The sequence below is a fragment of the Erithacus rubecula genome, assembly GCF_903797595.1.
Source record: "Erithacus rubecula genome assembly, chromosome: 3".
NCBI lineage: Eukaryota > Metazoa > Chordata > Aves > Passeriformes > Muscicapidae > Erithacus > Erithacus rubecula.
Window position 1 is genome coordinate 15,736,061 of NC_136689.1, and position 24,527 is coordinate 15,760,587.

The window sequence follows — 24,527 nt, forward strand, 5'->3', positions numbered from 1 at the left end:
CTTTGATTTGATTTGGCAGAAGAACTGAAAATTACATTTTCAACAGTATTTTTATATTTTGTATGTAAATAATATATAGGTTTTTAATAAGAGGAGTGGCTTAGTCCAGAGCCAACATGAACCTTGTTTGTTGCATTGGGCAGAAAATGCTACTGACTGAGCAGCTGGCATGTACCTTCCCAAGCTCCATCTGTCAGTCTGCATTGCTTTATAAATCACATTCCTAGTGGAGAGATTTGTTTCTTGCTATAATGTTTGCAGCCTGGATTAAAAAGGAATTCCTCAGTTTTTAAAAAAATTAATTTTTTTTTTTTGTGTGTACATACATATATGATAGATGTATATTCCTAAAACTTTCCATTGAAACTAACTTCTCCCCTTAATAAAGCTTTTCTCCCTCTACCTTCCTCAAAAAAGAGGATGATTTAAAAAATTGAGACTCTTCTATTTACAGTTAATCAACAGAATGAAAAACAACTTTCTTTTCAAGCAAAAGAAAATCAGCAAGGACACAGTGAGATTGACTAAATTTGGTGTCAGCCCATAGAAATGCTAATTTGCTATCAAGGCTATTCAGGACTGGTCAGGGGAATATTATTGATGGAAATGAAGGATTTGCTTCTAGCTGATTGTCTCGTGCATACAGGATTTGGGGGAAGGGCTTGTCTGAAATAGAGTTTGTGACTTACAGGCAGTGCTGGTTACACTGCTCTATGTGTTTGTTAAACAGTAATTTGGTGTGTGTCTTGACCCTGGAGATAAAGAAGCTGAGTAGTCGATGTTTTTTGTCAAGATAGTGTTTCTTAAAAGAAACAGACTGAAATCTTGTTTGTGGGTTGTGGTGTGGTGGTGGTGATCATCATCTCATCCTCTGGCGTCTTGAATGAATGCCAGCTTTATTGTGCAAGGTCTTTACCTGGGGAGAAGAGATTTCAAGTTCTTCTAGTTTCTCTGCGTTTTGTATAGCTGAGTTACTGCATCTTATCTGGAGAAGCTACAGACATGGTATTATTTCATACCAGTGGGCTTTTTTGCTTTAGATGCTGAAAGGAGATTCCCTTGAGTGGTAGATGCTAGCTTTGCTATGTTTATCGAGGTTTTCTGCTTTAGTAAATGTGAAGAATTACTGTTTACTGAATGAACTTGAAAGAATTTTAATCATGCTGGTTTTAGTTTTGGAGTTTCCATAGTGAGAGGTATTTTGGGGTTTAGAACTGCTTTTAATGGTTAGGCATCCTTCTGTACCTTTTCTTTCAGACTCCTCCATGCTCTTGGAACAATTAGTTATTTAAGTAATCATGAGGTTTGATATTTCTACTTGACACTACTTCTCACTGTGTGAAGATAGAAGTGTGCTGAATAGTCTGTTCTGTTTCTTATTTTCACTGTCAGTGAGGGATTGACTGCCAGCCCCCTGGAGAGGCCTTGGACAGGAGGTGGACATGTTCAGTGGCTGCAATATGTTGCTATTAATAGCTTGCAAGCTATGGGGTAATTAAAATCTTGAGCTTTTACTTGCACACACACAAATTCAGGAATGATAGAAAACTACAAGAAAAAAAACAAGTTCTGATAAAAATCACTTCAATAAAACCCTTGAATATTTTTGTACTGCATGCACTTCAGTACTCAGCTTTGTGATGCAGAATTTTAGCTGAGATTTGCCAGTGGTCTGGAATGTGTGTGGCTTTTTGGCTTTAGTTCCCCTTCATATGGAGTCTGGATTGGTCCTGTCATTTTATCAGGCTGTACTTGGACTAAGTCCCTTCCTGTGATTTGTCCCCACCTTAATGCTTGCTTTTTAAATTTCCCACAGTTGTTTTTACTGATGATAATAATGATATGAATAGCAGAGCAAGTGGTTCCAGTAACAAGAATGTGGATAGTGATCTGCTTATGTTGAAGAAAGACAGTAGATGAAGTGGACTGGTGACCCTCTACAGCTTTGTCTGTGGTGCTGTGAGAGGGTGTCTCTTGTCCTAGTATGTTGGACAAGGGCTAAGTTGAAACTTCTGAGCTAACTCTTCTGATGGCTTACTTCACTTTCCAGTGTGGGACTTGGGGTGCTGATCAGTGAGAAACAGTCCCACTTGTACTTAGGTAAATTCCAGGCCAGGTGTAACTCTGTGGTTGTTGGGATGCACTCATCGTTCATCTCCTTGTAGTAAATGTATTGCCTAGCCTAATGCATTGCAGAGAGAATTTCTTCAGTAGAATTGCTGTGTGGCACAAGTATGTTGCAGGAGACAGTTAACACCTGATTTATACTCTTACCTGCAGAACATATGTAATGTAAGCAACCCCTTCTGTAAATTTTGAAACCTTAGTTTCCCATGCCACTTTGGAATGTTATATATCCCTTAAGGCTGTATCTGTGGTGATAGAAATCCTGAACACTTCCTGCTGAGTACCTGCTACTAATAACCACAGTCTGTGTAGATCTGTTTGGATGCCTTCCAGACAGGTAGTTGGCTCCTGAAAGTTCTTCAGAATATAGAAACTTGTAGCACTTAGTGCTATGACTTCCAGTGTCTCTCTCATCTTTAATTTGTAACTGATACTCTGCTGTAATAACCATCAGTAACAGCCAAAAAGTCTACCATGGTGCAGGGTGTTTACAAAGCAGTCTGACAAATTCTATGAAAAAAAGATAAAGAAGAACCTGTATCTGTGGGATATCTACTTATTTCATGTATGTAGCTCCTCTGTTATTTACAGTGATCTAGGGACATGATATTCAACATAAATTTCGTTTAGCTCCTGAGCCAAAAGTCTAATCTAGTGTATATTGCATATTTAAATCTTTTAAAACCACATTACTGCAGCTTAGATGTGGAATACTTGGTCTAAGAATGTATATTGTGAATAGTTTAGAGATGTCCGAGCCTTTTGCAATTAGCAGTGAGAAGTAACAACTAAACCCTCAAGACCAGCTTTGATTTGTTAAAAACATTATCAGATCAGTGACACAGGAACTGCAGACTCATATCTGAAGTTCCACATAATGTTACAAGCTTTAGGGAGGTTTGCTCCTGTTTTCTGGGTGAGGAAACCACTTTTCAGAAATCCATTCCTTCCACTTTGGAGTGAGGAAAATTTTGACTGGATGGTTTGATAAGGATCTCTGAGCTAAAACACCAAGTGAAGAAAACTGGACTTGGAAACGTTGACTGTAGTGCTTGTGCTATCAGAAAGCATGCATTCTTTAAATATCAAAAGTTGATACATGATGAGGTGAACAAAAGAGAATTCTAAGGGATGTATTGATGACCTTGCATAGTTGCATTTTGTGATGCACAGAGATTGCTGAATTCCTGTGGCAGCTGATTGTAGTAATCCTAGTTTTATCTTTAATCAACTAATGATTGATGGAATTCTTTTTCAAAAAGACTAAAGTGTAGAAGTGAACAATTTTCTTGTGCTTACTTGTGAGGCAAACAGCAAATGTGCTGCAGTGTTTCATTTTAAAGGTGCATGAGCAGTGACAGCAAAGGCAAATAGAACTGAGTGTAAAACTGTTCCTGTAGCTTGATCACTGAGAATGATCAAGCCCAGCAGAGCTCCAAGCATCTGAACAGCTATTGGGCACTAAATACTTAAGAGCTCTGTTCAACTTGCTGATTATTGGGCTGCTTTAAGGCACTTCTCTGTTAGTAGTTTATCCTGATGAGTTTTTCTGTGTTGAGTTTGCACATATTCCAAGAGCTTGGAGATGAAAAATGTGGAGCAACTCATGCCACATACCAAGGTGGTGTTTTGATTTTTTTTTGCTAGGTCAGCCAGCTTTGGTGTGGTGTGATAAGCTACTTTCTGACCTTTGTCAAATGGAACCAGTAGTTCTGGTGGGGAATTTATCTTACAGGGAGTTTCAAGGACAGTGAATGGAACTGAAGTTGGAAGAGGGAGAAGAGAGGTTGGACAACAGGTCCTGAGAGTATGGACTGGTGTGTTTGCAGTGGAAAGTTTGACTTCTGAAGATGATTTTCAGTATGAGCTGATGAGATTTGTGAAGGGAGTCTGTACATGCACTTGTGTGCTTGTAGGAACTGGCACTAGGTGGGAATTAGCTGAGAGAGAGATGAGAGGGCAGATGGCTTGAACAATGCACACAGCGTTGTGGGAATGTGTCTGTGTGGGTGGCAGTTTGGAGAGGAAAAAGAAGTGACTTGTAAAGATCAGCTGTAGAGTGATGGACAGGTTCCTCATCATTTGACCTTGACATGTCACTGAACTAAAGACTTACTAATGAAGCTTCTCTGTTTTTATTGTGTCAATTGCTTGGGTGCAGAACCAGTTTTGAATTTACAATAGTATTTATGTAAACTTTTCAAGGAAGCTTTATAATACAAGTTGCATTTGACAAAAATATGTGGTATGCAGTTTTAATTATCTCTTTATATACCCCTTTAAGTTATATGAGGGGTTTTCTTTTTAAATTTTTTTTAGTATGAAGTCTAGTTATGTGGAAGCAGTTTCAAACAGCAGTTTTATCATTGTCACATGACTATTGAAGGTGAAGTAGGGATACAGGTGGAAGCTTACAGGAAAGAAACTTTGAAAGCTATGATGTTGTATAAAGAATATCCATTTTGCTGCTAAAGGGGATCAAATTTTTATTTATATCAAGGACAGCTGGAGAAAAGTTTCTTTGAAGTTTTAAATAGTAGATCACAAAGTAATTCTGAAAGATTGGAAAAGAAGTCAGGTGACAGTCTTTGTATTATGTTGTCTTAAAATTGAGTAGTTAACTGGTGCTTATGTATTATATTGAATGTAAACATGTGTGCTGTCTTTTAGTCTGCTTTTAGTTTTTGCTTAAAAAGAGATGTGAAAGTAACAGTTGAAGAACATTGGAACTCTTGGCTCCCTCCTGTTTTTGTCACACAGTTCTTGGCTTCTCCCTCTACCCTCCCGCCTTTGCTGTCTGTGAAGCTTTTAGCTTATATCTTGTGGATGCCAGCAGTTCTCATTAAAATAATGCAAAAGCCTGTATATCAAGTTAGTTCTAATCTAAACAGTTAATCTGCAAACTGCAATTGCCTGAATTATCTGCAAGACTTGAAAATGTTCCTAATCTAGTTCTTATAGGATGTGAAATGCATTCCACAACTCAACTATGTTCATTTAATCCTGCTGCCAAAGTATTAATTTGAGCAAAATAATTAAAACATTTGGTGCTTAGACAAATGATAATAAGGCATTTAATCAACGAATCATTACACATGAAAAGAAACTTGTTATACACTGACATTTTCTCATTTGACAACACTCAGCAATGGAGTGCTGTGACTTTGTCACCTCTTAGTGTTTAGCCTAACAGCATTTATTTGAAACTTTGTAATAAGAAAACTGCTTGAGTAAGGGCTGCATATCTCCACTTGAGTTTATATGAAGTTACACTGATGTTGACTGCTGCTTTATTGGTTGTGTCTAGTTCAGGAAACCTTTTATTTCAGACACTACTGATCGGCTACCTGCATTTTTGCAATTTTCAACAGTGACAGAAGTTCAAGTATGAATTATCAGTTGTTTTCTTTAGGCTGTAGTTCAGTGGAAAAATATTTTGAAAGTCATTGCTAGTGGTGACTTGAAGTTTAAAATGCCTCTTTTGAAAGCCAGAGTGCTTTTCGAAATTTGTTTCTTGAACCTTTAGTAGTTGTTTTGCAGGTTATGTTCTCTAAAGAAGCAAAGTGATTTTTACTATTTTTTTCTGACAGCTAGAAATGTCAGTACTTTTTTTAGATGAAAGTGAGCTTTGTTTTCATTTGGAAATACTAAAAAAATTGAGTTTTACATGGTCTGTCCTTAGTACATGCAATAGCTGTTTTGCCTTTTGGCAGCAGATTACATTGAATCATTCTTGGTGCTTCACATTTTAGGAGGTGTCTGTATATGAATTCCATTTGAAGGATGGCATTAACCAAGTGTCACTAAGTGTCAAACATTGCTAGGAATGTTAGTCATGAATATGATCCAAATTTTTGGATTGGGGGACTCACAAGTGTTTAAAATACACATAAGCAAAATGTAGCATAGCATAATGTGTTGCAGTATTTAGGTCATGATACAACTTTTATAATGTGTATGAACAGTTTGCCTTCTGGTTTTCTTCTTAAAAATAAGAGACTGAGTTTAAAAATGAGTAAGTGTGTGGAAAGTGGAAAACTTAGGGCTCAGTTGAATGCTAATGGAATGTCTTTGTTTCCTTGCTTTGTACTTAATATTGTAACTCTTGCATACAATGTGTGTAGAGTATTATTCAAAGAAATCAACAGTAAAAATAGAAGTCTAATTGGAAGGAGCTACTAATATGGACCTTTTCTATTGGTTGCTGAGGTCTGCTGTTTGTTCCACAAATTCATAAAATTGGGAAGAAATCACACTAGCACTGAGTCAATTGTGTACTGCAAACTCTTCCTGATGTGGTGCATCTCTATTGCAAGTGGAAGAAAAGATAGCTGCAGTTTGCAAGTTGAGTAACAGATGAAATACATGGTCTCCACTGCCAGCTCCTGAGGTGTGATACAGGAAGTACTTCAAAAGGGGTTCTTTCTAGTAGAGGTGGTGTTGGTGTCTCCTGTCCTGCCAGAGAAGAGGGGCTTACTCAGGCCATGCAACTCAAGACATGTAAATGTTCCTGATCTTGGACAGTAACCTGCCCTCTGACTAGGTTCTAATGCCTCAGGACAGATTGAGGACTTTACCTTAGCAAGCTGTGATTTCAGTGGGAAAGTTACCCTTTCCCTATATTTTTACCCTTCAGGGGAAAGCATATATTCCTTTCTGATACTTCAAAATATGTGTGTCTTCTCAGTCCATTATGAACTTTCTCAGCTGTCAAGGAAAGTTTATTAAGCTTTTGTGTGAGGAGGGATAATTTCACAAGCACTCCTGTGTGCAGGAGATCTCTGTGCATGCCATGCTGATGCTCTACTTGCCCTTCTGCTCTGTGGGAGTAGTGGCCAGCATAGCTGGAGGATGGACTTTGTATATGGCATGTGGAACAGGGGACACCCAACTCTGGGAAAATATTTTTTTGTTTTAATTAGCCTGGGCTGCATGACCTCATAAGAAATGGCAAAAGGAGCATTTCAGTGGTCATGGGGATTTGGAGGCTTTTTGAGAAATGAGGGATTGGGCAGGCTTTAGGAACTCAACTCCGACAAATCACGGTAGTGTTGTTTTTCCTACTCAATGAATTGTTTCTTGGTATCTAAATATATTATAGTTAAAAATTTTTCAAATACTTTATCTCCTCTGTATGATTGAGATTTTTTTTTTTAAATCTCATGCAGAACAAGTACTTTGGCTGCTCTTGATTACAGAGTCTTCCAAATACAGGTTGTATTTTTTGTTCCTGTCCTTTTCCCCCATTTTCTTCCTGGCTTAAAGCAGATGTCTTCTTCTTTTGCTTTACAGGCTCCAGATAAAAGGAAAGCATTAGAAGAGACCAAAGCCTACACAACTCAGTCTCTAGCCAGTGTTGCTTATCAGATCAATGCACTGGCCAACAATGTGTTACAACTGCTGGACATCCAAGCGTCCCAGCTACGGAGGATGGAGTCCTCCATCAACCATATCTCCCAGGTAATTGCTTTTCTTTTATTGGTAGAGGACTGACAGTGTTGGAGGAAGCATTATCATGTCTCTTATTGAGTTGCTTAATTTTTGTTGACTTCTTTATTGAGCTAGAAAATGATCAGGCTATTTTCTTTCTACTATTTGTGAAACATGCTTTTGTGTGTAAGGTCATGACCAAAATAGTTCCTGTATCAAGACTGCTGGAATTATATTTAAAGTAGGAGTTAATAATTAAGATTTCAAGATCTGAAGCTGCACTTGAGGGAGGGTTGAGAGGATTCTGTTTCTGAAGGAAATCCAGTTAGAAATGCCATATGGGAGGTGGTATTTTATTTAACACATGCAGTGAGTTAATTTGTTTTCATAGACTTGCAGGATATAATTTCATGTGCTGTGTGGAAGGGGAGAGGGGTTCACATGCTGCCACTACCTGCTCAAGCCAAACTCTTTCCCAGCCAAGGCAGTTAAATGAGTAAGCTGACCTGACTTGTACTGTGACTGCAGTGGAGTTTCTGCAGTGAGGACATGGAAATAGATGTCAGGAAAGAATAGGCCTATCCCTTGCTGTGGCAGCCTGTATTTCCCTGGCTGAAGCTTCACTCTGGCTGCCTGCTTCTGGGGGGGGGGGGGAAAGCATTGCTGCTGCTGCTGCCTGTCTTGTACCTGATCATTGGCTTGATTGTATGCTAACTCAGCCAAAAATGTCTGCTGTGTTTAATCTGGAAGTAGCTTGCTGCATAACCAGGTGTGTGCCATGTTAGTGCCAGTGAAGGCAGGCACAGGACTCAGTTATTTCATCCTTCTGTTGGTGTTCTGAAATGGGCTTGAGGGAGTTGTTAACAGCCCAGTATCCACCCTGTCATGCTCTTACTGAAATTCAGTAGGATCTTCACTGGGCTTTGTCCTATGCCTCTTTGAGATGTTTCATAAAAAAATAGCACAGGATGCAACCCAAGATGTTCTTCAGTGCAGCCAGTGAATTAAAAACCATGGTTTGTCAAACAGCATCCTGTTGGTGGTACACCTTAGACCCAATACGAGAAAGAAAGTGCTGCTTATGGTCTCTGCTGTGTCCCTCCCCAGCCCTGCTAACCTCTTACTATTTTTTAGAGTTGTGACTTCTAAACATATTTCTGTGAAATGGCAGCACAGTGGTTTTATCAAAAACATGTCAGCGGGGAGAAGATTCCAGTGCCTATGAAAGGGCCTTCCTAGTAACAAACCTATCAAAAAGGCACGTGAGATTTACTTGTGCTGAGAACTAAACCATGCTGAAAGCTGTGTGAAGTGTTTAAAAAGTACCTGCCACTGAAACAGGAAAGGAGGAAATGAAATTGCTGTAGATAACAGAATAAAAAAAAAAAAAAAAGGAAAACAAACCCAAAAATCTTAAGTATTCAGGGATGCTGGGATTATGACTACTTCTTAAGAAATGACTGAATAAAGAACTGAACCACAGACTTCCCCAAGCATTGGATGCCCTCTTATACTGAGCATATATTTTCTTGAGTGTTGAGAGCTGCAATGTGTGTGTGTGTGAAGCACTTATTGTTAAATTCGCATTGGCCCACTAATATGACTAGCCATGGAAAAAACCAAAATGTTTGATACTAGCATAAAAGGTGTTAACCCACTGTACTATTTGCTGCTTGGATTGAAGGCACTATGCTGAAAGCTACTGAGTCACCTGATACATGAACTGTTTGCTAAAGGCTGTGAACAATCAGTGCTTTGTAAAGCTTTTGAGGAGTGTTTAGCAAGGTCACTTGCTTGTAGTTTCTGTCCTGGTTGGTCTTGCCTGAAACTAATCCTTGCTTATAAATGAACCTCTGCAGACTAATTTTGTAGAATTAAACTGGATACAGATAATGCACACATACCAGCTCAGCTGTTTGCTTTGAAGTGTTTCTGCTCAAATGCTTCAACTGCCTTTCTTAAATTGGCTGTACAATTGCTGTGATAGACTGTTTTTAAATGTTTAAAATGTTTGGGATCTCCAGAGTGTCCTTCCCTGTGCCTGTATCAATTGTGAATATTTTCCTATTACTAAAGCATGGGAAAGAACAAATTCTCAAAATGGCATTCTTTTCCATGAAAGAAGTATTGCCTAGGAACACAGAACTGAGGCATTGCCAGTCAATTACTCGATTCTGGGTTTTGCAAAAAAAAAAGCAGCTGTCTGTGAAATTTGACAGTTCTTCTAAGGAAGAAAGTCCTGTGATTCTTCTGAGCAGAGACCATTTCTGTTTCTGTACTAGTTTGCAGTTCACTATGCATGTTCTCCAGAATAACTCTAAGCTAAATCCCTGAACAGCTAAGCCTGATTAGTAGCCACCCTGTATTTTTCCTAGCTTTATCTTCTTCACTGGAAAAAGCACTCATGAAAAGTTAGGTGATAGACTAGTGTGTTATATTGTCACTGGTGCCTAATTTTACAGGTGGAAATGGTGCTTGGCTTTATAGGAAAGAAATTTAGTTGGCTTTGGTTTCTGGTTGAGCACAAACACAGAGGCTTCACATGAGTAATTGCAGTTTGGTGAGGGAGCACTTTTCTGAGGTGGAGGCAGAGAACAGCTCCAGGATGGCTTTTATGTAGCAGCCACAGCAAAAACCTGCCCAGCTGCATCTGTATTTTCTGTAGTTACAGTTGTCTTCCAGCTGTAATGCCTGGGTCTGCCATGTGATCCTTTAGTACACCCAGTGCAGGGGGCTGTACACATAGAGCTCAGCTCTTTGGTTTAAATCCTTTATATTGACTTGGAGCATTGCCAAGCTGACTTGACCTTTTCAAGCTGCTCTGATATGGCAGAGCAGAGTCTTGGTCATTCTTGTGGAGAAGTTTGAAAACCCTTCTGAATAAGGGATTCTACTTACCCTTGTTGGCAAGAATTGGGGAGAAGAAGATAATAAGTGTATACTTAGCACCAGCATGAGCATCAGGACTTCACTGATGGCATTAACTTAGCAAATGTGCCAGACTCCATCCTACAAGAAGGACTGAATGTAGGATCTGGGGAAGTACCAAACTGTCACCCTGACCTTGATGCCAGGGTAGGTCATGGAATGCATCATCTTGAGTGCTGTCATGTGACACATGAAACCAGGGAATCAGGCCCAGCCAGGATGGGTTTGTGAAGACAAGTCCTGCTTGACCAACCTGATCCCCTTCCATGACAAGGAGACCCACATAGTGGATGAGAGAGAAGCTGTGGATGTGTCTGCCTGGGCATTAGTAAAGCCTTTAACATCATTTCCCACAGCATCTCCTGCAGAAACTGGCTGCTGGTGGCTTGGATAGGTGTGCTCTTTGCTGGGTAGAAAGCTGCAGAAATGGCCAGATCTGGGAGTGCTGGTGAATGGAGCCACATCCAGCTGGTCACTGGTCACCAGTGGTGTTCCCCAGGGCTTGATATTTGAACCAGTCCTATTTAATAGCTTTATCAATGATCTTGATGAGGGGATTGAGAGCACCCTCAGTCAATTTGCAGACACAGCAAAGGGGGTGGCAGTGTTGGTCTGCTGGAGGTCAGGAGGGCTCTGAATGGGGATCTGGACAGGCTGGATAGATTGGAAGAGGCTAATGGTCTGAGGTTCAACAAGATAAAGTGCCAGGCACTGCAGTTAGGCTACAACAACCCCATGCAGCATTCCTGGCTTGGAGAAGTACCTGGGGATGTTGGTCAACACAAGCTGAAGCTGACCCAGCATGGCCTGTGTAGTGTGGCCAGCAGGACTAGGGGAGTGATTGTCCCTCTGTACTCAGCGCTGTTTCTTGGCTGTACTCAGCTCTTCATCTCCTCTTCTTGGAAATGAGAGTTGACTTAAAACATATACTTCAAGATAAATTTTTTGCTGCTTCATTTCCACAAAGTTCAAGAGAATGAAGATGGGATAGCCATGTTTCTCAGAGCAGAGAGGTTGACAGGGATATCCTTGTTTACTCTGTCAAAGCTGAAAAATGTAACAGATCAGCACTCATGTTTATGTCAGAGCTGTAGCACTGGGTGTAGCAACTATTCCTTTTTTTTTTCCTCTCTACATAAAACTGTTTTTAAATAGCTCAGTATTTAAATCAAGCATAAAGAAAGCAATAGTCTCCTTTTTAAGAAGTGATAATTTTCACCAGGAGACACTGCCCCTTTTAAACATTCAGTGTGAAGATTTTCTTTTGCATTCAAAGCTCTCCTCTAATGCGAAATAGAGAGCATTGCAAAATAATGTGTTCTTAGAACATCACTCTCAGCAAAAAAAGGTACATGCACATCTTTTGTTACCATTTAAATCATAAGCTTTTAGAACTAAAAAAAAAAATTTAAAATCTCCCCTGAATTAGTTCAGAAGAAACCTGCCTGTTACCATCCATGTCTAATTACTTGCATGTGTAATTCAAGTGCTGTATGCAAGCAGATAGCCAAATGCTTTATTTGCTACGGAGTGGTTGTGTAGGTAAAGTTGGGGCAACAGTGCAAATATGCAGATAGGCTTTCTGAATCCTGCAGCTGTAGTCTGTCTTCAATCACACATAGACAATCCCAAGTACTAAGGCCTTTCCACTGGGTTAGCTACCAGTCAGGACTGAATCAGCTTTCAGAGAAGTCCTGAACATGTTCTGGGGCTGTCCAAAGTTGATGTTTGACAGGGGAGAGGGGCACAAGAGTTATCACATGCTCAGCCTGTCTTTGGTGTTTGAAAGGCAAAAGGCAGTGCAGGTACAGTGGTGACTCTTTATGATTTAGTTTTTGTGGGAAGGAGCTTTCAGAGTGTGTGTACTTTGGATTAATGTGATACTTCATTTAGGGATTGTGGTGTTTGTTCACAACATGGTTTAATGTCAAGATTTTCATGTCTCAAAAAGACAAGAGCAGTTATTGGTTGCTGTAAAGTTATTTATTGCATGAATGCATCAGTCTTAAGGCAAAGAATTCAGAGTATCAAAGTCCATGCTAAAGGTATTCTGGCATAGAGCCCCAAGCAGGAGCAGCAGCAGCTCCCACACCTTTCTTCTTCTTCCTCCTTCTTCCTCCTTCTTCCTCTTTCACCCCAATACAGGGGGTTTTATTCATAAATCATCTAATCAGCTAAAAACACAATTCTAAAATATTCTTCCTACACTTATCAGAGCTCAATTCTAAAATATGAAAGTCGTGTCAGTCCTTACACATAATTTACGCATGTAGTTCTATCTGTTCACATAAATGGTTCTATCTGTTCTATCTAGAAATGCAAACAGTGTTCTGCTATGTTTTTATTATGTCTGGAGCTAAGTTACTGAACTTTGAACTAGGCTTTAGGGCTTTTTACTCTCTTGAGGCACTTAAAGTATATTCCTACTTAAAACTAAAACTTACACTTGTGCTTCATGTCTGAGTGGCCTAATATATTTTAATTTCTTTAGAGGCTTTAATTCAATCCCTGCATTCTTTTCTGTCTGAAGGACTTAGAGAGGCTTCTATTTTATACACTCCAATAGTTTAATTAATATTTGAAAGCCAAGAAGTAGGAAGAGGGTAGAAAATGTGACAAATCTGGTGATGAATGTGGATGGTTATTCCTAAAAACAAGCAATTATCTGATGTACTTTAGTACACTCCTGGATAGGAGCAAAAGACCTTTTCAGATCCTCTTAATAGTGACTGTGCCTCCAAAGTTACTTTTATGTCCGAAGGTGTCTCTTTAAAAAAAAGTAAATGCTTACACCCTGACCTTTGTCTTTGACCTGAAGAACATACTGGCTAAATGGAAGGACTGTTAATTGGAGAGAAGATTAGCCAGAACAAGCAAATGGTTGACTGCTGCTAAGAACCAGGGTCAGTACTGGAGCCCACAGTGTTCAGAACATTCTTTGGAGACCATTCAGAACATGAAGCATATCATCAACAAATCTGGGACTGACTCTGAATTAGGAAAGGTGATTCATACACAGAGTGGCAGAGCTTCAGGACTCTTATTGAACCAGCAAAAACCTTGGGGAACTGGACAAGGTGCAAGGTGCTACACCCTAGGGTAGGGCCTGAAGTGCATTTGTATGCACTGGGAGGTGACTGTGTGAGTAGCAATGGGTTGGAAAGGAGCTGGTGTGCTGATGGTGCTGTGCTGGGCATGAGCCAGCACCACAGGGCTATCTGAATAAGTGAAGCAGTATGGTGGGGCTGCCTTGGGAAGATTGTGGGTAACAGATGAAAGGCAATGATGTGATTTCATCTGGAGTCTGAGGGGTTTTTTTGTTTTGTTGTTTTGGGGGGTTTTTTTGTTTTGTTTTGGTTTGTTTTTTTTTGTGGGGTGGTGGTTTGGATTTCTTTGGGTTTTTTTGTGTCATCGCTGCCTTGTTCAAGAGTGATTTAGGAAAACTGGAGACAGTTTAGCAGCCATGGTCAGGGGCATAGAGCATGCAGCCTGAAAGAAGAGGTTGAAAGAGTTGTGTTAGTTTGGTCTGGTAAAGAAAAAGCAAAGCAGTGGTTTTATTGTAGCCTAGTAGTACTTAAGTCTGTTTCTGTCTCTGCAGTTAGTCTTTTGCTTGATAGTGATAGTGTAATGTTAAGCAGCTAGCCATAAGCTAAAGCTTGGCAGATTAGTACATGGAGTTAGAAAAAGCATTTTTATTTTGGAGTGTGATGCAGCAGCACTGGATCTCTGCCATGACTTTTCAGTATTAAACTGCAGCAGCTGGATGTACCCTGAAAGCTGACTTTGTATCCTTGAAAGGCACATCATAAGTTGTAGGAACTAATTGGTGGAGGTGAGATAATTACGAAGTCAGGGGAGAAACTGCCATCACATACCTACAAATCTTCAAAGCTCCATTTCCATCCAGACTTTTCTTTCCACACATCCAAAAGTGTGGGAAAAGACAAAAAGTATCCAACTACTGCATCATCTAATGTTGTATACATTATAAAGATAATGTCTTCTGTCTGGTTCTCTTGGACAGCCTGTGCCTGTCAGCAGCCACAAATACTCTAAATATGTCTAGAAACTTGCACCTTTTGTTTAGATTAAGCTTGCCTTGGGTGACGTTCCCTCTCCTAATAAAGTGCTGACAGTTATCTCTGTGGCCTTTGCTTCACATCCTGTTCTTCCTGTTCTCTCCCTGAGAGAGGCCAAGGCTCCAAGAAGTTATGCTGTGCTTGCTCTGTTTATCTGTCTGCTTATGAAAATTGTTGTCAACTTTGTGCATATCAGCTTCTACAAGATCTATATAAAGTGCTCTGTAAGTAGTATAATATGTAAGAGTTGCCTTGTCACCCATTCAGCTGAGAAATTCCCTTCATGTCCACAAATGAATGTGGACATGTAGGATGTCTGTAATTCTTGTGCAGTTCAGCTGATGCAGTCAAAAAGAAAACCCCAGCAGATTACCAGCAAACAAATCAAAGTAAGCCCCCATGATACTTATGTATGCCTAGGAGAGAGCAACCACAATGTCAGCCTTGCTGTGATGGGAAGGAGCAGCTGTTTTGATGAAGAAGAAACTGAATCAGAAACTTTTGTTTCACACTTTTTATTTTTTCCCCTGCGGAATGCAGGGTTTTGAACATATTTTTGAGGAATGGGCAAAGTTGGTTACCTTAATAGCCATTGACTGTCATGAATTCCTTCATATGTTTATTCCCATTCCACTGTTTGCTAGAAGGGCAGTCTGAATGTGTAGTTTTCAGTTTTAGACCATTAAAATCTTCTTTCTGCTCAATGGTTATTTGGCTGTAAGCTCTAGATACCTCATTAAATACTAAATTAAGAGGCCTGATGCAGCCTCTTGTTTTCTGAAATCAAAGCCAAAAATCCCGGACTGCAAACATGACCCTGAAAGTCCTTTTGGACAATTTTGTGTAACAAAGGAGTCATCAGTGTTTGTGCAGTCTTTTTAATGAAAACCTCTCATATCTGACAAAATGCGTCACTAACCTAATATAAAATCACATATTGGACTTTACAAGGAGTCTTGGTTTTGGTTTTTTTTTTCTTCAGATGAATCTGATGAGCTTGCTGCCTGAAATTGATTTTTCTTTTATTTCAAGTCTTAGTAAACCAGCAGTCTTCACATATGACTAGTTCCTGGTTTACATTGAATTAAAGTTTTATCTCTGTAAATGTTTTAATTGCATAAATGCAGTGTATGAGGTAATAAGAACATTGTGCCTAATAAAACAGCAGGTAGACAGCTACCAAAGCATTTAGTCAGTTACTGTACCTGTGCCATCCAGTGCAGCTGTTTGGGATGTTGATTTTTGTGGCAGCTGAGCAGTGTGCTTGAGCTGACTCTTTTTGGGGAAACTGAGGGGGAAAACCAGTACAAGAAGCTTACTGTGGAGCAGATTGAGTAACAGCATTCATTGCAGAGCATCACTGAAGCTGCCACTCAAGCACAAGAACATGTCCTGCTGGGTGCTTGTGGCTGGGCTTTTTTCAGATAGGAATTGCTTAGTGCTTTCTGCTGGCTGGTTTTACTGGGGCACATAAGTGCTTAGTTCACTTTGATCTGCAGGTGGAAAACCAAGAAATGATTCACAAGAGTGTTTATAACACTGCCACTTTTTATGCTGCTGCTGGTTTGACTTTATTCTCTTTATTAGGAGCCTTTTGGGACCCATTGGTATCTGTTATGCATGTCTTGTAAAACGCCCTTACAGGTCATATATATACAGAGAACACTTTATTAGTTCATGGGAGGTCTATGAATGATTTGGTAGCTGCTCTTCTAAAGCTGGCAAAACTTCTGTGGTTTTTCTGTAACTTTGAAAAAAAGTGTATGCAATGTGAAAATCTGTCCAACTATGTTGTTCTTGCTAAACACTTGTTATGTGGCTCTTGAGCCCCAGTGGGAATCCCTTCCCTTCCCCAGCATCATCTGTGCATCACTGGGGCAGTCACAGACCACAAAGGGAAGTTTTTTACTGTACTGCAAAAAAAAAGTGAAATTGGTTGGGTGATATAATTTATGGCTAAAGACTTAAATATGTTACCCTGAACATTGTTTATTCAGGACAGCTTATTTTGCTTGAGAATATTGTGGATTCTCCCCTGACCCTGCTGCTAGTGCTGTCACAGAGAGGGCATTGTGGCAGTAGTGGAAATAAAATTGTAAATTTGTTTGTTTAAAAGCTGTACTGTATATAGGGGTTTTATTTTTTTTGACAAAACTCAAAATGTGTTTTGAATGAGCTCATTTTAAGTGACAATTAGTTAGGGCCATCACTTACTATTTCAGTCATTCTTGTTTGGATTGTTGACTGTGCATGTAGAAGTAACCAGCAGAAGAGTATGTGTGCCTCTTTCTAAATTCCAAAACACAGATTATTAAAGCTGTCATTTTCCTCACTAATACTAAACTCTGGTTCCAACATTATTTAATAACTTTGACTAGTATGTATCTAATTCCATTTTATGAGCATGAAAATGTAATATGTGACCACAGAATCACAGGTTTTGTATGTTGTTTGCTTTCTCTTTAAGACTCTGCTGAGTAGCTATGACTTCTTAATGAATGCATCCTGGTATGAGTGCTAATGGTTAGTGTAGCTTCACCTGTTCATGCCTAAAAGCATTTGCTTCTTCCTCTCACATGTTGTCCTAAGATGATTATTTACAATGGATCCAATGGCACAATTCAGTGTGGTCTCACACACCAGGACTAAAGCATGGCTTGCTATTTTTTGAACTGGCTTTTCTGTCCTTGCTTGCAAAAGAGAAATAATAATTAACCTGATCTTGTAATGCTATCTCAAATTCCTCTGTGTGGCAAGACCAGGAGCAGCAAGGGTATGATTAAAAGCTATTAGGCTTCTAAATATAAAGTAAGAACAAGTAGGATGGGGACCTTAGAGTTCAGAGGGGTCATGATGGAAATAATAAAACCTATCATTGCTTCAGGAAAAGTCAGTTGGGCCATCATTTGAAAATATAAAAACAAGAAAATTGAATAATGACTGAAAGGCTTGATTTGAACATAGGAATTTCTGCTTGCATGTTGAACTCAGTGTCTTAGAGAATTATTTTTTTCATTTTAAGTAAATATTTTTGAACTATGTTCAAGACTAGGCTATATAAGGTTGCAAGATAAGCCTTCAAACCACAAATCAACCTTTATTGGACTGGAAAGGAGATAAACATCATCTTTGGGAAGCTGATCCTCCTTTTTCCATTTATAGGGTTTTCTTACGTGTGTGAAGTCAAGTATTGAGCAAGATGCAGTAATGGCCAGATGTAGTACAGGACTAGAAAAGATGAGTGCTGCTGTGGATAAGGCTTGTCACTGAAGCTAGGCTGAAAAAGGTGCTACTGAATTTTTTGAGCAGGGTATATATTTTTTGCTCTTTAATAGCTCTTAGGTAGTGTATGGTAAGATAATAAGATGCCTTCTGGTGTGAACTAGCAATTTGTGTATTCCTCTAAATAGTTCTTGAATTTCCTTTCATTAAAACTTTGATTAATTTGAAATTATGCAGTTGGCCTGTGCATGTGTATTTGCTGATTATGGCTTCTGAGAATGGAAGAATGGTAGAAATATCATGTAATTTCAGTACTCAGTCTCAGGACTTTTTTGCCTGCTGTGGTGATGGGTGAGATGCTGGAGTAATTGAGGACAATCTCCATTTGAGAAATGGAGGAACCTCCTAATCATAACAGAAATGTTCTAACCTGATGTAATTTTGAGTCATTAAGGTAAAGAGAGAAGTCCAGTCAAAAGACCTGAAACAAATCAGTCTTTATCAGCTTCTTAATCTCTTACCTGTGTCACTGTATTTTGATTTAGCTTTCTCATGCATTCTAAATCTCATGTTAAGAGCCAGCACTGATAGGGTTATATCACCTATAAGGTGATAGGAGCCAGGTCATCCTTTATTTCATTTGTTCCACTCTACACACTGAGGGTGGTCATCTTACCACTTGCATATCCCTGGTTTAGCCTCATCCTAACCTGATGTGTAATTAAGCATATCTGATTTTGTGTTTTGGATGGTGTTCAGACCTGTAGATGTGTCTGCTAGTGCCTTATTTTGATGTCAGCATAACAGCTGGCCTCAGAAGTGCTGCATCTATTACAGTTTTGAAGCACTCATGATATAGTGGTTGTGTTTGATGGTGCTCTGGAATCTGAATGCTAAAACTGGAGAGAATTTCTGTGTGTTCATGGTGCTTTGCTAAAAATAACAAGTTTTTCCCTTTTCTGAGCTCAGGCTGTGGCACATTAATAAATAACAAAAAGCTCAGGAAACAGGGATGGTTTCCATAAGCCTTCACTGAGCAAAACTCAAGTTCAATCACTGGGGATTTTGCTGCTTTAAGCAGCAAATTCCTCCTGCAGTGCAGTGTGCCCCTGGGCTGGCAGCAAGAATATCAAGCTTGCTTCATATTTCTAGACATCCAGGTGTGGGAGTAAAAGGAGAGTGAGAGGATCACAACTTCAAGTTACTGGATCTTATTTTCAGCTCAATAACTTTAAGACTTTATTTCCTCAAGCTGCATGTGTAGTCCTTCAGTCAATGCAAAAATTTCTTCAGAGGTTCTCTCCACTAAAACTGGCTGAAATGCTTGGACTAAATATATCTGACATTTTGAAAAACTGGTTTTCGTGTGAAATGTTTGCCTAGAATATGTTTCAGAGGACGCTGCTGACTGGTCATTTTTGGATAATGACAGGTCACCTAATTTGAGAATATTGAAAAGCATCATCTAATCAGTAGAAACTGATTTAAGAAAATGTGGGTTGAGTTTTTCCAAATACATTTTTAGAAAGCAGAGGTTCTGCAAATAATTATGTGACTTAAGCAAACATCCTGGGAAAACAGATTGTGAGCAGTCTGCAGATCTTACTTGGATAGTTTTCCTGAGACCTCTTCCCGTCCTTCCCATTTGCTGAGATTCTTTAGTCGCAGTAGTTCTTAAAACAAATGTGTAGTTGTTGTTTATATTAGCTGTATACTTCTGGGAGTAAACACACTCTGCATTGCTGAATGGATATACACAGTTGAGATCCAAAAAGAGCATTGACCTCCCCAGGCTCTTCCAAAGCAGTGGGGGAGGTAGGCCACAGCAGTTTGCACAGCTGCCTTTTTTGTGGCCCATTAAGTTGCATTGTGATCTACCCCTTCATCTCTGGGGGAGCTCAGCAGCACCTCCCTCCCTGATTAGGGTAGTGATACATCAGTCCCCACCACTCTCCTGTGCACTCAGGTTTCTTGCAGGTGTTCAGTGACTCTTCAGTGTGTGTTTAGTGTCCAGCACTGCACAGGTCAGTGTCCAGTCATGCACATGTCCATGGTGGCTGTTACTGTAGGGTGGAAGTGCTTTCTCTTCAAACTCTGTGGTGCCATTCAGAGGCTTATAACCCACCATGGTGTTTGGAGCATCCTCACCAGTGCACCCCTCTGCCCTCCTCAGTTAGCTGTAAACACTTCATTGGTCAATATTTGTGTAGCATATGTATAAGTTCTGCCTAAAGTGACAGTAGGAGATGGCCAGTCTTTTACCTGTCATTCTCTTGTGATGGACAGTGTTTTGCTCTCTGCCCCCTATTCCCTGAATTGTGGGCTCAGTTATCCTGGAGACAAGGTTTTTAAAACTGCAGGCTTCCAGCTGCTTCCTTTCACTGGCTTCATTCTCTATGTCCTCTCCAGTGGCTGATTCTCTGCTTCTCCCCAAGTGTTTCCAATCATATTTAATCATTATGCTAATAGCTGCACAGTGGAAATGGCTAATTTCTGAGCACATGATCAGTCTAATGAAGTGACTGTAGCAGTAGTAGGATAATATATTCAGCAGCAGGGACATAGTGGTGTGCCTGTGTCTCTGCCTACTCACAAGACTTGTACTGTCTTTTAACCTGCCATCAGGCTGCAGTGTTTGTCTTCAGGTGCTCTTGCACAGGATGGACTCAAGATATTAATTTTGGGTGTGTGCATGTACAAGCCTGAGATGTGTTCCTGGTGGAGAGTCTGAATGATGGCACAGTTTGTCGGGCCAGGCTCCCTCTGCCAGAGGCCCTGCCTGAATTAGAAAAGTTTGGGGTGGATAAGGTTGTGGCTCAGTATGGGGTAAGTGCTGCTGGCACTTCTGAGGCCATCTGGATGTTACCAACAGATGTAACTGCAGTATTTTATGTCAGTCGTGGCCAAGAGTTGGGTGGCTAAGGGAAATCCATTTACAGAAACAATGTGCAACTTCCTGTTTGAGTTGTGTGTGGAAATAAAAATGGCAATGAAGAATTAGAGCAGCCTTAGCAATTCTATCTCTGCCTTGGCCCTTGCTTCCCACCCTGTTAAACTGGTAAATGTCATACATCCTCATGATTGCTTGTCTGTCTTCTGCTTTTACTTAATATATCCCAAATTGCAAGAAGTCTGTATGACTCAGTCCAAAATAGTAGCGCAGTCTTAGGAAACATGTGAGGGAATTTTTGTCAACTCTCCTTTTTTGCCTGCATATCTTAACATGCCATGCTGTGGAAACTCAATTTTTGGAAGTCTGAGCTGATGGAAGTTTGATGCTTCTAGCTTGTCCTCTGTAAATGTACCTACCTTCTTGCTGAAGGGGGTTTGAGAAAACAGACAGCTTAAAAAAGTTGATCCATTTTGTTCTATATTTCTCTTTGAAAACAAAAGTGAGGAACTTGTCAGATTCTGGTTGTTTTGGTATTCAGGGGACATGGAAGAGCTCTTTGCTACAATAATATGCAGAAGATAGTAGTATGAGTAGTAAGTGAACTGTAAAGTAGAATATGTGTACTGGAAACTTTTAGATTGGAATCTGTAGTGGCCGAGGGTTGTTCCCTATTTTACTGATGGACAGGGAGGACAAGGGAGAACAAATTGCTGTTGGTGGTTATCACTCCATTGGACTAGCACGTCATAGTGCTGCAACAAATTCACTTGCTGTAGCATCTTGCCTACTTTTTTATTTAAAAAATTTTTTTAAAGTCCAGAATTTTAGTAGTTCTCTTCTGGACAAAGTGGAATATTCGACTCTTGAACATGTAGGAAATGAGAAATATACATTTCATGTAAGGTAAGCTGTTGTGGCAAGAGGGTTTGTGGTGTAGATAGTGTGGCCTTTAGCCATATGATGGCTGTTTAATTAATACTCATGAGTTACTCCTGGTGCAGTGCTGACAAGCTGAAAACCAGCACATCTCCCACTAGCTTGTATCACTGCCATCAGATGACATAAGATCAAAGAGGTATAGAAGGAACATTGCCCCTTGGGTAATTTGTAATCAAACTATGTCTGCAGGTAGCTAAAGGATACCCATCATCATTCCAACATATGCCGTCCTTGTTTTATGTGTGAGGGAAACAGTCTCTCTTAAAACTGTCAGCCTGAGACATCTCATAGGCCCTAAATTCATGTGGAGGAAAGGGGTGCTTGGGAGAAGTGTCTTTGTGTAATTTTTTGTTGGTTTTAGGTCATTTGGTGGTTGGGATTTTCTTGTTTTAACCAAGTATGTGTCTGAAAGCTAGTCCTGACCACTTTCAAGTAAATACATGTTATAAATGACAATAGTTTTTATGTGTGAGTTTTGTTATTCTTTATCATAATAAATGAAATACACAATAATTCCATTATCCCATCCACGTAACATAACCTTTATTACTGGAAAAGATTTTATTTTTGCTATTAGAGCTGATTAAATGAAGCACTGAAGTGATGCATTCAGGCTAAGGAGTATTAGCTCACTTTCTGTTGGTGTGGGTTCTGTCCCATGTTCTTCCCAATTTGACTTGCCAGCTTACAAATAAACATGAAGTACTGGGCTTTGGGCTTTTTTAAATTTTATTTATTTTTTTGTTTTTTTGTTTTTTTGTTTTGTTTTGTTTTGTTTCCCAGGCATGAGCATTCTGACTCATCATTGTTACAGCTTTATCAGCTTCTTACCTCAGACAAACTTTCAGAAAATTCAGACTTGTTCTGTTGAGTTTATTTTTCATAGGCTTTTTTTAGATGGTTTCCTTTTCAGCCACCTGCAGTGTTCTTTGCAATTGCACATGTTCCTCTCCTATGGAGTTGCTTTTTTTGGCACACAAAGTGCTTTTCGTTTGACATACAGTTTTGTTCTACTCCCATGGTGGTTCTTTAGTGCGTCCAAACTACTGAAGAAGCAGTTTAATTTTTCCTTTCTATTGTGCATTCCTCAGTCAAAAATATATTTAGGTTTGTATGTTTTGTTTAATTCTAGACAAGTGCGTTTCCAGTAAGGAAAAGAGGACCTCAATCAGCTACTTTAAAATGTTGAAACTCTTATGTGGAAGCTTGCAGAAGCATATTTAGTTTCTTCTTTTTTTTCTTTTGAATTTACTTAGTCATGCATATCTTCAGGAATACCCAGGAAAAAAAAATAAAATAAAAATTGAAGTTACTGATATCTAATGTCACAGACTGAAATACACATACAGGTGGAATTTTTACTTTGCATAATCAAAATCATTTATCTGCTTTTTATGCTTTTTAGGGCTCAATACAAATGTAACATGACTGCACATCCCAAATGTTGTTCTGTCAAAAATCCATCAGCTTGTACTGTTGAAACACTTCTCTTTTGAAGTGTCTTCCACTTTGAAGACTCATTTTAATCAGCAACTGGTGTTAGTTAAGCATTGAAATGTCTGTTCAGCTCAGTGTAGAACACTAGAGGAGAGGGGGTGTATCTTGAGAGTTCTCTGATTGGAATCCTGTCTTGGTAAAGGGGAGGTGGTGGATCAGAGGAAGGGCTGAGTAAAAGCACTGACATTCAGAAAGATGTTTGTTGCAGTGTGAAACTCAAGTGAATGGTTACCAGTTGTTAATTTGCCATGTGCTGTGGTTTTGATCTGATGCAGAGCTGGGTCTGTACTTCCTGTTGTGCTGCTCTTGTGAAGCCGTGGGGTGTGGGGTTCAGCCACAGCTGAATCTCCTGAAAGTACTGGAAACCATACTCTAGAGTGATGAGGAATTTTGTGTCAGAAGCTATGGGAACTGTTGGAAGCTTGAAAGCTATTTCTCTCTCTTCCTCCACTCCTGACAGTGGATGCTGAAAAGCCATAGACTTTAGGAGGCAGATGGAGATAAATGCCTTGTCTCCTCTTCTCTGTGTCTTCCCACAGAGATCTACATTAGTGATGCATTTTTTCATCTGTCTATTAGAGTCAAGCTCTTGAAGAAGATATTGACATTGGAAGTTGCATTTGAAAGAAAAGAAAGTTATGTAGAACACAAAAAATTTGTTGTACTCCATATAAACATGTATCACATGTCATTGGAGGGCTAGTACTTTTTTTAATGAATAATATTCATAATGCACTTCTTATTGCAGTGTATGTACATTTTATTTGTTCAAATGGTTAAAATTGGCAGTAGGTTTTGCCAAAGCACAGGAAGTATTATCTGTAACTCTCATTTTCATTACCAATTAAAATCATCAGTGGAAGGTGTTTAACATAGAAATCTGGGCTATCTGCCACTGTGTGTCACTGTGCCCAGAGCAGGCAGCTGAGGCAGTGCTGCCTGTACCTGTGCCCACCTGTACTCTGTCTATTCCTGATGCTGCTGCAGGTGCACAGCTCCAAGCCCAAGCAGCAAAGCTCCTTGCTTGGCATAGCACAGGAAGTCTGGCAGAGCCAGGAATAGAACTTCAATCTGCTGTTTTCCAGGCTCTTGCTTTCAGCCACAGACCCATCCCACCTCCTCAGTCTCTGGCAGACAGCCGCCTCCTGCGTGCAGGGCCAGCTGCTTCTGCAGCGCTGTCTGACCTCCATACTCCAGATGTTTGAAGTTCCATTTCCCCCATGCTTATGTGAACTTTAGCAAAGTGCTTCTGGCATTTCACCAATGCAACGGAGAGGAGGGAGGGCTGTTGTCTTAACTGTTTTCCTTCCATAATAAGGGCTGCTAAAAATCTCTTCCTCTGTAGGACTTAAACTCCGTTTGCCTTCAGTTGCCATCTGTTACCAGTCTTACTTCCCACATCCCTCTCCCTG

The 24,527-nt window shown here is 39.8% G+C and overlaps 1 protein-coding gene across 13 annotated transcripts in view; it reads left to right on the top strand.

Annotated features, from left to right (window-relative positions):
• Positions 1-24,527, top strand: part of ABI1 (abl interactor 1) — a 77,781-nt gene that overhangs the window by 16,217 nt on the left and 37,037 nt on the right. For all 13 annotated transcript variants that reach the window (XM_079299584.1, XM_079299595.1, XM_079299588.1 and 10 more), the window contains exon 2: positions 7,420-7,587. In XM_079299584.1, the coding sequence (XP_079155710.1) occupies positions 7,420-7,587 (168 nt within the window). The remainder of the gene's footprint in view (positions 1-7,419; positions 7,588-24,527) is intronic.